General features: G+C 41.2%; 1 protein-coding gene across 2 annotated transcripts; it reads left to right on the top strand.

The window, feature by feature from the left end:
* Positions 1-204: 204 nt before the first annotated feature.
* ARL9 (ADP ribosylation factor like GTPase 9) lies at positions 205-14,989 on the top strand. Of its 2 annotated transcripts, XM_043906694.1 has the most exons (4): positions 205-444; positions 4,055-4,217; positions 7,243-7,418; positions 14,547-14,989. In XM_043906694.1, exons 2-4 carry the CDS (start codon positions 4,202-4,204, stop codon positions 14,820-14,822), a joined length of 468 nt encoding a protein of 155 aa, XP_043762629.1. In that variant the 5' UTR covers positions 205-444; positions 4,055-4,201; the 3' UTR covers positions 14,823-14,989. The 2 variants fall into 2 exon arrangements, with proteins under 2 accessions (XP_043762629.1, XP_043762628.1); XM_043906693.1 differs by lacking the exon at positions 4,055-4,217 and having other exon boundaries at positions 309-444.
* Positions 14,990-16,444: the final 1,455 nt, after the last annotated feature.

The following is a 16,444-nucleotide window of genomic DNA, read 5'->3' as shown; positions in this document are numbered from 1 at the left end:
GAGAAAACTCAGCAAAAAGGAAAGGAGGAGAAAAACCAAAAGAAGGTGGAGAAGGAGAAAATCAAGGAGAAAGAAAAGGGGAAGGCGGAGAAGATTACGGAGAAAGAAAAGGGGAAGGAGGAGAAGATTAAGGAGAAAGAAAAGGGGAAGGAGGAGAAGATTAAGGAGAAGAACGGGAAGGAGAAAAAAGAAAAGGGGAAGGAGGAGAAAACTGAGAAGGGGAAGGAGGAGAAAATTAAGGAAAAGGAGAACGGGAAGGAGAAAAAAGGGGGGAAGGAGGAGAAAGCTAAGGAAAAGGAGAACAGGAAGGGGGAGAAAAGTAAGAGAAATGAGGATGAAAAGAAGCAAGAGCGGGAGACGGAGAAAGAGCAGCAGCAATTCAAGGAAAAAGAAGAGAAAGACAAGGACAACAGCACGTTGATAAAAATCCCGCCGGCGCCGCTGGTAAGAGACCGCTGCCTCGGACCCTCACCCGAGGCCATTGTCCAGGGTTTTGCCGGCTCTGTTACGTGCGAGACCCCGGGTGGGCACGCGCCGGAAGGAATCCGGTCTCCTTTGCCGGCTTTGTATCCGCGGGTGGAATCGGAATGTGCCAAGCTTCGAATGACCCATCATCACAAACCCCTTCTCCCCAGCCGCTCGCCCACTCACCCCTAACCTCGACCCTGCGTCCAGGTCTAGTGTTGAAGAAGACACTTTGATGATGTTCACAGCGGCGCTGGCAACAGCCTTTTTTCCAGCCCCATCTCTGGCCAGCGCCGAACACTAGCCCCCAGACCCCCACCACACATGCTCTCTCTGTTCCTATCTTTTCTGTTTTGTGTGTGTGTGTGTGTGTGTGTGTGTGTGAAGGTGTAGGTTTCTAGAATTTGTGCAGGACGTGTTTGGGGACTGCCTGGACCTTTTCTGTGGGTGCTTTGGTTACTATGACTTACATTGTTTTCAGACCACCAGCACCCAGAAGAGAGGGTCACAAAGGTTTAACTGAGAGGCCTCAGAAACCAGCCTTTGTAGTCATAAAAGGACAGATACGTATGATTCTACTTAGATGGTTTACCTAGTGTGTTCAAAATCAGAGTGAAAGAGCAGAATGTTGGGGCCTGGGGGCTGGGAGGGGGGTGAGGAGTTTAATGAGTACAGTTTGTTTTACAAGATGAATAGTTATGGGTAGCGGTGATGGTTGCACGGTATTATGAATGAAGTCGATATCACTCTGGGTTTAAAGATGGTTAAGATGGTAAATTTTGTGTTGTGTATGACTGTCTGTGATCCGTGGATGGTTTCCTGCCAGGCTCCTCTATTCTCCAGGCAAGAATATGGGGTGGATTGCCATGCTCTTCTCCAGGGCATCTTCCTGACCCAGGGATGGAACCCACATCTCTTATATCTCCTGCATTGGCAGGTGGGTCCTTTCTTACTAGCGCCACCTGGGAAGCCTTTTTTGTTGTGTGCTTTACCACAATTTAAAAATTGGGAGAGAAGAAAAAAAATAAGCATTATTTGGCTCAACTTAGTGGGCTCTGTACTCCTGGAGTTCCTGGGCTCAGAGCTGCTTTCTGGTTCCGAACAACATGAATTATTAACAGAGATTTGCTCTCTGGTGAAATAGCCAAAGAATTGATGCTTTCAAACTGTGGTGTTGGAGAAGCCTTTTAAGAGTCCCTTGGACTGCAAGGAGATCAAACCAGTCAATCCTAAAGGAGATCAAACCTGAATATTCGTTGGAAGGATTGATGCTGAAGCTGAAGCTCCATTACTTTAGCCACCAGATGTGAAGAGCCGACTCAGTGGAAAAGACCCTGATGCTGGGAAAGATTGAAGGCAAAAGAAGTCAGCATAGGATGAGATGGTTATATAGCATCACCAACTCAATGGACGTGTTAGAGCGAACTCGGAGATAGTGAAGGACAGGGGAGTCTGGTGTGCTACAGTCCATGGGATTGCAAAGTGTTGGGCACAACTTTGAGACTGAACACACAAAACAGACTATATAGATTCACTTATAGTTAAAGGAATAACCTTTAGCAAGGAACAGTGGTGTTGAATCACATTTCATGTCTGAACTCTTGGTTTACAGTAACCCCAGCTTTTCTTAAGAGATTATAAACATGAAGAAGCTTGTATTTTAGACTAAAAAGTAAGCAAAATGTAAAGCATCAGTGACTACAGGATTTCTAAATAGGGTCAGGTTAGTGGCAGCGATGTGATTGGAAAGGGAGTAGGAAACGGGTTTTATTCAGAAAATTCTTAAGATCCAAGATGCCATTATTTTAGGTACCACAGAGAAAGGAAAAAAAAAAATGCTTCCAGCCAAAATATGATATACCGTAGATTGTAAAGCCCTCACTTCAGAGATGTTAAAATGTGAAAAAAGAAATCTTGGAACTGATTAAAATATGTTGGGGTAGCCCGAGTGTGGGGCCATTGGTGGAGATAATGGGGCGACACAGTCTACATCTTGCAGCCATTTCTTGGTCACCGTTGCTTTAAAGCATTCATTTAAAACCATCCAGTGACATCCCCTTAGAGCAGCATCCAGTCCCTTTTCCTTATCATAACTCTCTGAGAATGACACTGTAACATTTAGAGGCAGATGGAAGAGAATGGAGAAGTGGGGATGGATATAGGACACACCCATGGAAGTACCATTTGCTTCAAGAGCCGTCAAGAATTCACTCCAGTAACAAACATTTGCTTTTAAAAATCCTGTTATTCACTAGACAGGTTTCATAAATGATTCCCTGTACATACGTCTCTATTACAGCAGACCTTAAAACACCTTATTTTTACACAGATCTTCTATATTACAGAGAGGAGGGACATGGGATAAACGTATAGTGCTGTTGAGGATCACTTTTTTGTAACAGAAATCTAGTCTAAGTCTAAGGCTTCCCTGGTGGCTCAGACGGTAAAGAATCTACCTGCAATGTGGGAGACCCGGGTTCGATCCCTGGGTCAGGAAGATCCCCTGGAGAAAGAAATGGCAACCCACTCCAGTATTCTTGTCTGGAGAATCCCATGGACAGAGGAGCCTGGCGGGCTACAGTCCATGGGGTCACAAAGAGTCAGATGTGACTGGCACGACTTAGCATGCAGTCTATGTCTAATGTCAACATTTGGTGTTCAAGTAGAAATGTATGAGATTTTTATTTTTAAACCAATGCTCTTGAAGATGTATACAAGTTTTTTTTTTTTTTCTTTTTACATATATGAGAAACCTCTTTGGTAAGCTGTTTGAGAAATAGAATTCCTATGAACAGTCTGACTGGGTTGCTCATTTATTACTGTTTACATTGAAGTTTGTACACTAAAAGCCACCTTTCTAAGCACTCTGAACTTTGTTTCTCTCTTCATACCAGTCTGTCCTTCTTGTCCCTCAAACACTTGTCATAAAAATTTGTAAGGCTGGTATGCTGGTGGAATACTTCTTCCTAAAGTTTACATCTAGTTCATCAGGTTTTAGCATGAGATTTTAATATGACTGGAACTAGTTTAACAATTTTTATAGTCTTTGCCTTTTTATTTAACAATATTTATATTAAAAAGTACAGAAGAGAGTAACCTTGCCCTAAGAACTTTTAATCTATGATTCAATTTGGGGAGACAAGACAGATTAATAATATGAAACCTTAGATGCTTACATGCCAAGTGGCAGAGTCAATACATGGACCAAGAAGGTCCCAAGACCCCAAACAACAAATTGAATTCTCATGCAGTCTCCAATGAACATGAACTAGGGAAGCCAAGTGAAGTGTGAAAATTGGCCCTGAAAATATGGCACCTCCTATAAATCCTGATATACATAAAGTATTTATTTGATAAATTGACCAGGAGTTGGAAGATTAAGAGGGGGTATGCAGTTAATATCACATAAGTAATGACTGATTATATAAAATACAAACTGACTAGTACAGCTTGTTCTAGACCTATTGAATTTTTTTGCAAAGTTTTATTCTGGTTTACAATTTCACAAATACTGGCAAGTGCACTTCCCAAAGCCAAGAAAACAAGGCCCTGATAGCATAGCTTTATTGCCTTATCTTTTGTTTCACAGGAGAAAAATAAGCAGATCCTAGTGCTGGGCCTGGATGGGGCAGGAAAGACCAGTATTCTCCACTTTCTTGCTTTAAACCGAGTCCAGCGCAGTGTGGCCCCCACCCAAGGTTTCAATGCAGTGTGCATCAGCACCCAGGACCACCAGATGGAGTTCCTGGAGAGTAAGCGCTCTTTCTCAGTGGTTCTGGGGGTAGCTTTTAGCTTATATAGCCACATGATTGTCAGACGTTAAGCCAGATGCGATGTTGTCAGCATCACATGGGCCCTTGTGAAATGAATGATAAAATGAATATGAAATGGATGATAGGTCCTTATGAAATGAAACCCTGGGCCAGATTTTCCTAGACTGTTAGAATGCATATGTAGATGAATGCTAGGGTGCAATGTGGGTAAAACCACTTTCTGCTCTTTTTATTTTCTCCTTTTTCCAGTGGTGGTGATAAAAGGGAGTTAAGAGGAAGGTTTTAGCACCCTCTCCTTTAATAGCCTCCCTCCTCCTTACTAACCCCCCATAAAAATCCAATCTAGGTAAATATAGTGTGCTTCCTTCTCGAAAATGCAAATATTCACAAACCTGTTATGACCCAGATCACAACCCAGAAGCCCCTACTCTATAGTAATTCTGGAGTCACTGCCTCTCAGAATATTGCTGTTTCCCAAAGTTGTATCAGATCCTCTTATCTTCTCTTTACGTGCTCCCAAATTTAGCTATCCAGCCAAACATACCCAAATGTCACCTGACATCTCTACCCAGCTATCTCATCGGCCTCTCAAACTTAACATTGTCCAAGCCAATGCTTGATAAAGCTCCATATCTGCTCCTGTCCCTCTGATCAGAAATGTCTCCTCACCCATCAGGATGCTCAAGCCAGAGGACCAGGCATTTTCTGTACCCCCACCTCCAGTATGCAAGGAAAATGCTATGAATTTTTGCTTTCATCCAGTTGTGAAAAGAAAATGGTGGGCAGAGAAACTGTTAAAGCTGTAGGCAAATCTTTCTGATAAAAGCATTATTAGAAATAGAGATTTCAATTTCTCAGAAACTATAGAAGAAATAATATTTTTAATGAAATAGATGGCTAAGAAAAGAGTCTCAGAATATAAAAAGTGAAAAAGGGCAGGGGTTGGGGGGTGGGAAGGAAAGGAAAGAGAATAAAAAGAAAGAAAGAAAGGAAGATAGGAAGAAAAAAGAAAAGATTCCAATTAAGGGGGGAAATGGACAGATCTGTCGGAGTGAGGAGTTTCAACATATGTTTGTCAATTATTAACGGAATTAAGCAGAAAAAAACTTCAGAGAGTATATAATGTTTGAACACAGTCAACCAATTTGATCTAATGAACAATATAAAATTGTCCAATTAGACAATTTTAGCTTCATCAAAAAGTTAAAATTCACATTCTTCTCAAATACCCATGGAACAGTAACCAAACACGGACCACTTCCTGGGCCATACAGAAAGTCTTAACGGAGTTTTCAAAGAGGCATCGTATGAACTGTGTTCTCTATTTTACCATTAAATTAGAAGTTAATATCTAGGGACTTCCCTGGTGGTCCAGTGGTTAAGAATCCACCTTCCAATACAGGAGATATGGGTTTGATCCCCTGTCGGGGAAGTAAGATCCCCCATGCCGCGGGACAACAGAGCCCATGAGCCACAACTGCTCAGCCCAGGCCCTGGGGCCCTCGCTCGGCCGCTGGAGCTCAGCCTCTATGACACAGTGGAGATCCCCACGCCACAGCTGAGACCTGATGCAGCCAACAATAAAAAGTAAATGAATAATTTTTTTCCAGTCCTGCGCCCTCCCCAATTAATATTTTTTTTTAAAAAAGAAGTTAATAACTAAAAGAGAACAATTCCTATTATAGGTGAAATGTCATGGTGTTGGCAAAAAAGATGGGAAGCAACATGCCTGTTTAAGCTCGTACGTTAATTACTTAGATTACATTCTTTTAAAAAATTAAAACACAAAATACTTTGAAGAATGACCAGCCTGGCTGTCTGTACAAAGGAAGATAAAGGAAAGGCAAATAAAGACCCTTTCCTATTAGTTTTTGAAATGTTTTTGTTAAGGGCCCATAACAGTGGCCTGCATACTTTTTCTGCAAAGGGCTCAAGAGTAGGTCATATAGATTTTGTGGCCACATGATCTCTGTGCTGCTACTCAATACTGCAAAAAGCAAGGCGAGACCCTGTGTGAACAAACCTGCACAACTTGGCTTGTACTGAAATCCAACTGTGATATAATGTTCATGTGTTATAAAATGGTATTCTTTCTCCCCCCAAAAGTTTAAAAATGTAAAATCCATTTTTTGTTCACGGGCAGTACAAAAACAGGCAGTGAGCCAGGTTTAGACTGTAGGCCATTGTTTGTCAACTTCTGTCCCAGGAGAAAAATAAAAACTGAATTCACTGTATTGTTACCATTCCAAAAAGTTTCTTCTGGGAAGCATCAGCAGAACAAAATAACCCAAAGACATTTTTTTTTTCTGAGGCAAGTATACTTGAATACCCACAGGATCATATTAACTTTCAGTGCAAGATTAAAGAAAGGAAATTAGATTTGGGGTTTTGAGAAAGGAAAAAAGTTGTGCAAGAGAGGCTAGCCAATGACATTTAAATCAATCCATTTAAGACATTTTAGAGAAACCCAGCACCCTGAATTCTTTCAGTGGACTACTCCCGTCTACTGATCCATACTTGATAGACATGCACAGGCTGTCATGACTGCTCTGTATAACAGATCGAGAGGCGTCCACTGTGGTGCAAATTTGCAATGTAGGACACCTGAGTTTGATCCCTGGGTTGCAAATATCCCCTGGAGAAGGAAATGGCAACCCACTCCAGTATTCTTGCTTGGGAAATCCTATGGACAGAGGAGCCTGGCAGGCTACAGTCCATGGGGTCGCAAGAGTCGGACCCGACTTCATGACTAAATTACCACCATGCTGGTCCTTTGTGTTCCAGAACTTAATGAACCGCCTGTGGAGGGTAAATATCCCCACCAATCATTTCCCCAGAAACATCGCTCTGGTTGTTCTCAGAATTGGGTCTAGTCTCACAGAGGTCTTTTATCAGAAGACCTGCCAGTGTTCAGAAATTATCAAAATGTGCCTTACCTGGCTGCCTCGATGGACGCTTCTGAGATCTGTGTGTGCATGTCTTCTTCCTTTGCTTTCCTTTGTAGTTGGCGGCAGCGAACCTTTCCGTTCCTATTGGGAAATGTACCTGTCCAAGGGCTTGCTGTTGGTATTTGTGGTGGATTCAGCAGATCACAAAAGATTACCTGAAGCCAAGAAATACCTTCATCAACTAATTGGAACAAACCCAGTCCTTCCTCTGGTTGTGTTTGCAAACAAACAGGTAAAAATCTGTGCAGATATAAAGTGTACTCAATATATTTTTTATTAATGCAGTAAATAAAAATGTTTACTTTTTGAATTTGATCTTTTTAATTTATTTTTAAAATTTTATTTTTTTAAATAGGAGTATAACTGTTTTACAATGCTGTGTTAATTTCTGCTAACAGAAGTGAATCAGTCCTAATACGCAGATACGCCCTCCCTCTTAGGCCTCCCTCCCACCCCCATCCCACCCCTCTAGGTCATCACAGAGCGCTGAGTTGAGCTTCCAGTGCTTTATAGCGGGTTCCCATTAGTTATCTATTTTGCACATAGTAGTGTATGTTTGTTATTCTTTAGTCACTAAATCGTGTCCTACTCTTGTGCTACGCCATGGACTGTTGTAGCCTGCCAGACTCCTCTGATGGGATTTCCCAGGCAAGAATACTGGAGCAGGTTGCCATGTCCTTCTCCAGGGGATCGTACCCACCCAGGGACTGAACCCACGTTTCCTGCATTGGCAGGTAGATTCTTTACCAATGAGCCACCTGGGAAGCCTGGTATTGTATATACGTCAGTCCTAATCACCCAGTTCATCCCATGCTCTCCTTCCCCCTCTATGTCCACAAGTCATCTTCTCCCTCTGAGTCTCTATTCCTGCCTTGGAAATAGATTCATCTGTACCATTTTTCCAGATTCCACATGTATGTGTTAATATACGATGTTTTCCTCTTTCTGACTTACTTTACTCTCTATGACAGACTCTGGGTCCATCCACATCTCTACAGATGACCCAAAGAAATGTCTGCTTTTAAGAGCTAAATATTCAATAATATGCTGTATTTTCATTTCAATTTATACTCTTAGGTCTACTGGAGTATACAGTCAGCCCTCCTTATCTGTGATTCAACCAGCCGTGAATCAGAGGGGAAAAAAACTCCATAAATTTCCAGAAAGTAAAACTCCTGTTTGCCACATGTGGACAAGTATTTTCATAGCATTTACCTTGTATTAGATATTATAAGTAGTCTAGAGATGATTAAAGTATAAGGGAGGATGTGCATAGGTTATTTGCAAAAATGACACCATTTTATATAAGGGGCTTGAGCAGATTCTGATGTCTTCTAGGGCCCTGCAACCAATCCCCTGAAAGATACCAAGTAAAAGTGAAAATGTTTGTCACTCAGTCGTGTCTGAACGCTTTTCGACCCCGTAGACTATAGCCTGCCAAGCTCCTATGTCCATGGAATTCTCTAGGCAAGAACACTGGAGTGGATTGCCATTCCATTCTCCAGGGGATCTTCCCAACCCAGGGATAGAACCCAGCTCTCCCGCATTGTAGGCAGATTCTTTACTGTCTGAGCCACCAGGAAAGCCCACAGCTGCAAATTCCTTCAGAACACATTACAGCATACTTACTAACACATATATATGGAATTTAGAAAGATGGTAATGATAACCCTATATGAAAAACAGAAAAAGAGACACAGATGTACAGAACAGACTTTTGGCCTCTGTGGGAGAAGGCGAGGGTGGGATGTTTCGAGAGAACAGCATCGAAACATGTATATTTTCTAGAGTGAAACAGATCACCAGCCCAGGTTGGATGCATGAGACAAGTGCTCTGGCCTGGTGCACTGGGAAGACCCAGAGGGATTGGGTAGAGAGGGAGGTGGGAGGGGGGATCGGGATGGGGAATACATGTAAATCCATGGCTGATTCATGTCAATGTATGACAAAAACCACTACAATATTGTAAAGTAATCTAGCCTCCAACTAATAAAAATAAATGAAAAAAAAAAAAAGGAAAAAAAATTCCTTCAGAACAGAGACTGGCATTCACCTGTGTGTCCTACGTAAAAACCTAGTACACCACCTTGTATATAGTAGGAATTCAACAAATATCTGTTTAGTTTAATTAAATAAACATTTACTGACTATTGAATTGATTTCAACAAAATCTTTGCATGCTTACTATGTATTATGGACTTCCCTGGTGGCTCAGATGGTAAAGAATCTGAGAGACGTGGGTTTGATCCCTGGATCAGGAAGGTCCCCTGGAGAAGGGAATGGCAACCCATTCCAGTATTCTTGTCTGGAGAATCCCATGGATAGAGGAGCATGACAGGCTACAGTCCATGGGGTTGCAAAGAGTGAGACATGACTAATTGACTAACATACACACACACACATACTATGTGTCAGTATACAGAAGTAGTTTTTGATTAGCTAGCCTGACCTGAATTTCACACACATGCATTCAAGTATTAAACACTCATGAAGAAATGGAAGCCTTGTGCAGTGCTGGTGGGGATGTCAAATGGTGCAGCCACTATGAAAAACAGTATGGCAGTTCCTTAAGAAATTAAAAATAGAATTTTCATATAGTCCAGCAGTTCCACTTCTGGGTATATTACCAACAGAATTGAAAGCAGGAACTCAGACAGATGTTTGCACACCCTTGCTCATAGCAGAATTATTCCCAGTAGCCAAAAGGTAGAAGCAACCCAAGTGTCCATCCACGCATGAATGGATAAACAAAACGTGGTGTATATGTACAGTGGATATTATTCAGCCTTAAATGTGTCAGGAAATTCTGACACATGCTACACCATGGATGAACTTTAAGGACATTATGCTAAGTGAAATAAGCCAGTCACAAAAGGACAAATACTGTATGATTACACTTTTATGAGGTCCCCTAGAGCAGTTAAGGGCTTCCCTGGTGGCTCAGATGGTTAAAGAATCCACCTGCAATGTGGGAGACCTGGGTTCAATCCCTGGGTTGGGAAGATCCCCTGGAGGAAGGCATGGCAACCCAGTCCAATAATCTTGCCTAGAGAATCCCCATGGACAGAGGAAACTGGCAGGCTACAGTCCATGGGGTCACAGAGTCAGACACGACTGAGCGACTAGGCACAGAGCAGTTAAAATCAGAGAGACAAAAAATAGCAGTTGCCAAGGGCTGGGGGAGGGAGAAATGGGAAGCTATTGTTTAACGGGTGCAGAGTGTCAGTTTTACAAGTTGAAGAGTTCTGAAGATGGTGTACAATAATGTGAATTTACTTAACTGTACACCAAACTGTACACTTCAAAAAGGCTAATATGGAAATTTTTGTTATGTGTATCTTACTACAATAAAAAGAAATTTAAAAAAACATTAGACATCTATAGCATTGTGCAGGCACACCTGATTTTATCGCGCTTCACTTTGCTGTGCTTTGCAGATGTTAGGATTTTTACAAATTGAAGGTTTCTGGCAAGCCTGCATGGGGCAGGTCTATAGGTGCCACTTTCCCAGCTGCTTTTCTCACTTAATGTCTCTGTGTGGCCTTTTGGGAATTCTTGCAATATTTTCAACTTCTAGAATTATTAGATTTGTTATGATGATCTCTGATCAGTGATCTTTGATGTTACTATTATAAAAAGATTATGACTTGCTGAAGGCTCGGATGATGGTTAGCATTTTCAGCAATAAGGTATTTTTAAATTAAGGTATGTATGTACTTTTAGACATAATGCTATCACACACTTAATAGGTTACAGTAGTGTTAAAGTAACTTTTCTATGCACCAAGAGACAAGAAACTTCATGTGACTCGCTTTATTGTGAGTATTTATCACAGTAGACTTGCTTTATCACAGTCATCTGGAACCCAATTTGCAGTATCTCTGAAGAGTACTTGTAATGCTGCAGCCTCTCTCTCAGTTGCCAGGCTTATCAGTCATAAGAGAGCTCGGTTCCTACCCTTTCTCCCACTCCTATGAGTGAGTGTTTATGGAAGTAAAATAAATCATTATAATGATGATCTAAAAGTAGGAGCCTATATTAAAGTCCACCATAAATGCTAGTCCAGCAGATTATTTTTTTAAAAAGCCTGGAGTTTTGTTTGTTTTTTTTTAAGTGAGCATCTTAAGTAACACAAACTATGAAGATTTAGAAGATCATGGTAAATGTAAGTGAGCTGTATAGTATTGCATTGCATGAATATGCCACCACTTTACCATTTTCTTGTTGGGCATTTGGGTTATTTCCAATTTTTCATTGTTGTAAAGAGTTCTATAGTGAATCTTCGTGTGTCTTTTCATAGATGTGTACCAACAGTTCTCTAGGGCGTGAGGAATTGCTGGGTTTGGGGATTTGTACCTTGTGGCTCAGCTGGTAAAGAATCCGCCTGTAATGCAGGAGACCTGGGTTCGATCCCTGGGTTAGGAAGATCCCCTGGAGAAGGGAAAGGCTACCCACTCCAGTATTCTGGCCCAGAGAATTCCAAGGACTGTATAGTCCCTGGGGTCGCAAAGAGTCAGACGTGACTGAGCACCTTTCACTTTTCTTTCACATATTCAGTTTTACTAGATATTACCAAGTTGCTTTCCAAAGATATTGAACCAATTTATTCTTCCTACCAGCAGTATATGACAGTTTTTATAGGGCTACACCCTTGTTAATGCTTGGTTTGTCAAACTTGCATTTTTGCCAGTCTCATGAGAATGAAATTTTATCTTATTATTCTAATTTGCATTTCCTTAATTACTAGTGAGCCTGAACATTTTTTCCAGATGTTCACTGGTTATTAGTTTCAAATTAGTTTCATTTCTTTGAAGCAAATTTCCATATCTGTGAATGAGCTTTTAATATCTTTCCCCAAATTCCTTTTGGGGTGTTTATCTTTTCTCATTTGAGTTGTAGGAGCCTTTCATATCTTTTGGAAAAATAGTCCTATTTCTGTTACATGCGTTACAAATATCTTCTCTAGCAACCTATTGCAGAGAAGGCAATGGCACCCCACTCCAGTACTCTTGCCTGGAAAATGCCATGGACGGAGGAGCCTGGTAGGCTGCGGTCCATGGGGTCGCTAAGAGTCAGACACGACTGAGCAACTTCACTTTCACTTTTCACTTTCATGCACTGGAGAAGGAAATGGCAACCCACTCCAGTGTTCTTGCCTGGAGAATCCCAGGGACGGGGGAGCCTGGTGGGCTGCCGTGTATGGGGTCACACAGAGTCAGACACGACTGAAGCGACTTAGCAGCAGCAGCAACCTATTGTTAACATTTTACTTTGTTATGGTTCTCTTTTTAATACACAGGTTTTCATTTTTAGTAGTCCAATTTATCGATACTTTCCTTTGTGGTTTATATCTCTTCATCAAATTGAATAAACAGGACCATTTGGTGTCAAATTTATAACTTTTACTGGGGTTTAATAATAAAACGTTTGGATATTCTCAGACAGTAAAGAATCTGCCTGCAATGCAGGAGACCTGGGTTCAATCCCTGGATCCAGAAGATCCCCTGGAGAAGGGAATAGCAACCCACTCCAGTATTCTTGCCTGGAGAATTCCATGGACAGAGGAGCCTGGTGGGACACAGTCTCTGGGGTCACAAAGAGTTGGACACAACTGAGCAGCAAACACACATTCTAGTTTAAGTTCACCTTGGTTATTACTCCTCGATCAAAGTAACTTAAACTTTTAGATGACTCATGGTTTCAAGTTATTACATAAATATTTTTTAAGAGTCATCTTACTATCGTTATTCTTTGAGTGATGACATCTATTAGGACACAATTATGTGAGTGTGGAGTACAATGGTATTTATCCCTGATGTTCTTTTTTCATTACAAGGAGCCCCTCCTGCCTTCCAGCACCCTTCTATTTTCTTCCTTTCCAATTCCACTGGTGGCATTTCTTTTAACTTGAGACATTGTCCACATGTTACTAGATTCATTAACACAATTGCAAAATTCACTACATGCTCTAAGACTAAATGAATTCAGGTTTCAGATAGGCAATAAAGTGGAAGAACCAGAAAAGGTAATGATACCATGTGAAGAAAACCTCACAGACTCACAGGAATTTGATAGGTTCATATTGGTACAAGAGAAAATGACAATATTGTACTCTTTTCAGATGATGCCCTAAAGCTTTGGGAGAGCACCATGAAACAAAAAGCCAATTACAAATCCAATGTTAAGAGTGAAAATGCTGGAACTTTTGCAGAAGACTTAAAAACTGTAACTGAATCTGCATATGTATTTAGGAGAGGAAATATCAGAGGTTATTTGCCATTAATAACTCTTGATGTGTGAGAGGCAAAGAAACATGTTTCAATCTTAGCATGCAGCGTAAACACATGCTTTTTGTCTCCTCGTTTTAATCTCTCCCCTCTCTGCCTCTTCGGATGGGTTTTCCTCCTTTAAGCCTTCCCCATTCTCCATCTCATCCTCTTTCCCTCCACCTGGCTCTTGCCTCTCAGCCTTCTTCACCTACTACACCATTTTCTAAATTTATTCCATCCCTGATCCCTTCTCTATCTCCCTCCATCCCCCCAAATTTGATGTAAAACTTTTTGTTCAGCAGAAATAATTTTTGCAAAAGAAAACTCACCTTTGCCAAATGCTATAATCAATAAAATATTATATGGGCAAAAACCAATTAATGAATCAAGCTTCTATTGTAAAGACAAATTTAAAATAACCTGGGAGGGCTTCCCTGATTCTTCAGTGGAAAAGAATCTGCCTGCCAGTGCAGGAGACACAGGTTCGATCCCTGATCCGGCAAGATCCCACATGTCGCAAAGCTGCTAAGCCACAGCTGTTGAGCCGGTGCGCTAGAGCCTTGGAGCTGCCATTACTGAGCCCTTGTGCTGCAACTCCCGAAGCCTGCGCCCTAGAGGCCGTGCTCTGCAATAGAAGAAGCCACCACGATGAGAAGCCCAAGCTCTGCAACTGGAGAGTAGCCCCTGCTCACAGCTAGAGAGACGCCCATGCAGCAACAAAGATCCAGCACAGCCAACAATGAACAAATTATTAAGTTATTTTAAAAAGTTAAAAAATAAATCTTGGGAAAATTCAGACAAAAATGGAAAAACAAAACTAGAAGCGGATCGCACTGGTTAGGAAATTGATTAAGGTATCATATTGGCTTAACTTTGTTCCAGAAAATACTCTTTTGATAATAACTCATAAATGCTGATATAATTCTGATGAAAATCTTTATATTCAAACAGCCTTTAGGATCCTAGTAATGGGATTACAACATCCTCGATATTATCATGGAGGTGCGGTCATTGAGAGTAATAAATGTATCTATCCAAAAATGTTGCAAAATAACCAACTTTTTCTCAATTCTTTTTCCATTCTTGTGAAGGATCTTGAAGCAGCCTATCACATTACAGATATCCATGAAGCTCTGGCATTATCTGAGGTGGGAAATGACAGGAAGATGTTCTTGTTCGGAACCCAGGTGACTGAGAGCGGCTCAGAGATACCGTCCATCATGCAGGACGCCAGAGACCTGATCGCACAGCTGGCTGCAGACATGAGTGACCGGCACAGCCTCCACGAGACTCACGGTCTGGATGCCACCAGGGGACGCGACACGGCAGGCTGGGAGCCAAAATTTCCACTCTCAAATAAAAAATAAGCCATCTCCTGCTTTCTCAGTGCACGACACGTATACACATATAAGAGACTGTTAGGTGATTAAAAGAATCTCTATTTAGATTTTGAACTTTAAAAGTATCGGTAAACAATGTATTTGGAGGGATTTGGATTTTTAATCAACAAAATTAAAGTGAAAATTAGCAAGCATTCATCCCATTTGTAGTTTCTCGATGAAATGAGGTTTACATTAAAATATTCTAATAACTTTTCTCTTTTCAAGTACATCCAGGTGTCTTTCCTTTAAGTGGATCCATTTAACAGTGTGGGAAAAGAAATCAGGATAGGGCAATAAGAAAACTAAACACTATCAAAGTCACATAGAAATACAAATTAACAGCATTCAGAAAGATTTAAGAAAGGCTTCTTTCTAAGAAACTACCACTAACAGAACACTGTAGGGATTTGTGTTTCAACTTCTTGATATTTTATTTTTTTATATAGATAAGCTTTATCTTTCCTAGAAATATTTAAGAGTGATAACTTTGCTTTCCTACAGATATGATACAAATCCAACTTTTAACCTTAGTGTCTCGTCCTAATTTTTTTTTTTTAAAGACTTCCAGTTTCCAGTCCAGCATGTAAGAAGCTTGGAAGCCATGAGGCCATTCTAACAAGTTAAAAGCTGAACAGACTGAAAAATCTGTGTTGGAGAGACGAACGGAATACAGAGAATGAGTTTACCAGAGCAGAGACTCATAATGGGAACTCCCCATGGGGACCAGTGCCTGCCTGTTAGTCACTCAGTTGTGTCCAACTCTTGGCCACCCATGGGCTGTAGCCCGCCAGGCGCCTCTGTCCACGGGATTCTCCAGGCAAGAATACTAAAGTGAGTTGCCATTCCCTTCTCCAGGGGATCTTCCCAACCTGGGATTGAACCTGAGCCTTCTGCATGGCAGGCAGATTCCTTACCACTGAGCCACCTGGGAATCCCACTCTGTTATTAGCAGAGAGTAACCAGAGCCTGACTGACCTGGAGGAAAGGAAATACCCAACTCTAGTCCACTCCAGTCATTCTGTTCCACCTAAGAGGGCAGAAAACTAAGACTTAAGTCTGCAGTCCAGAGGCACAGAGTCTCTAAAAGGCTGAGACCTCATCATAAGACTATAGAATATTCTCCCTTCCCCCACCTCACCAACACATTGCTAAAGGCCTATTTATAGAAGTTCCTTTTACCCAATACATCATGCCTGGCTATCAGGAAAAGCTACAAGACATACTAAAAGGAAAAAAACACAGAAGAGACACAGCATGCACTGTACAGAAATGAAGAATGTTTGATGGGCTTGTTAAAAGACTAGACATGGCTAAGGAAAGAATCTCTGAGCTTGAGAATATCTCAATAGAAACTTCCAAAACTGAAAATCTAAGAGAGCAAGGACTAGAAAAACAGAACAGAATATGCAAGGACTGTGGGACAACCACAAAAGTTGCAATATGTGTTTAATGGGAAACCAGAAAGAGGAAAGAAAGGAACAATAAATATTTGAAACAGTGACTGAGAATTTCTCCAAATTAATGTCAGACACCAAACCAGAGATCTCAGAAGTGCAGAGAACATCAAGGAGGATAAATGCCCCCCAAAAACTATACATAGGCATATC

Source organism: Cervus elaphus, chromosome 6 (genome assembly GCF_910594005.1).
Source record: "Cervus elaphus chromosome 6, mCerEla1.1, whole genome shotgun sequence".
NCBI classification, from domain to species: domain Eukaryota; kingdom Metazoa; phylum Chordata; class Mammalia; order Artiodactyla; family Cervidae; genus Cervus; species Cervus elaphus.
The sequence above is the reverse complement of the archived record's forward strand: the minus strand, read 5'-3'. Positions and strand labels throughout refer to the sequence as shown.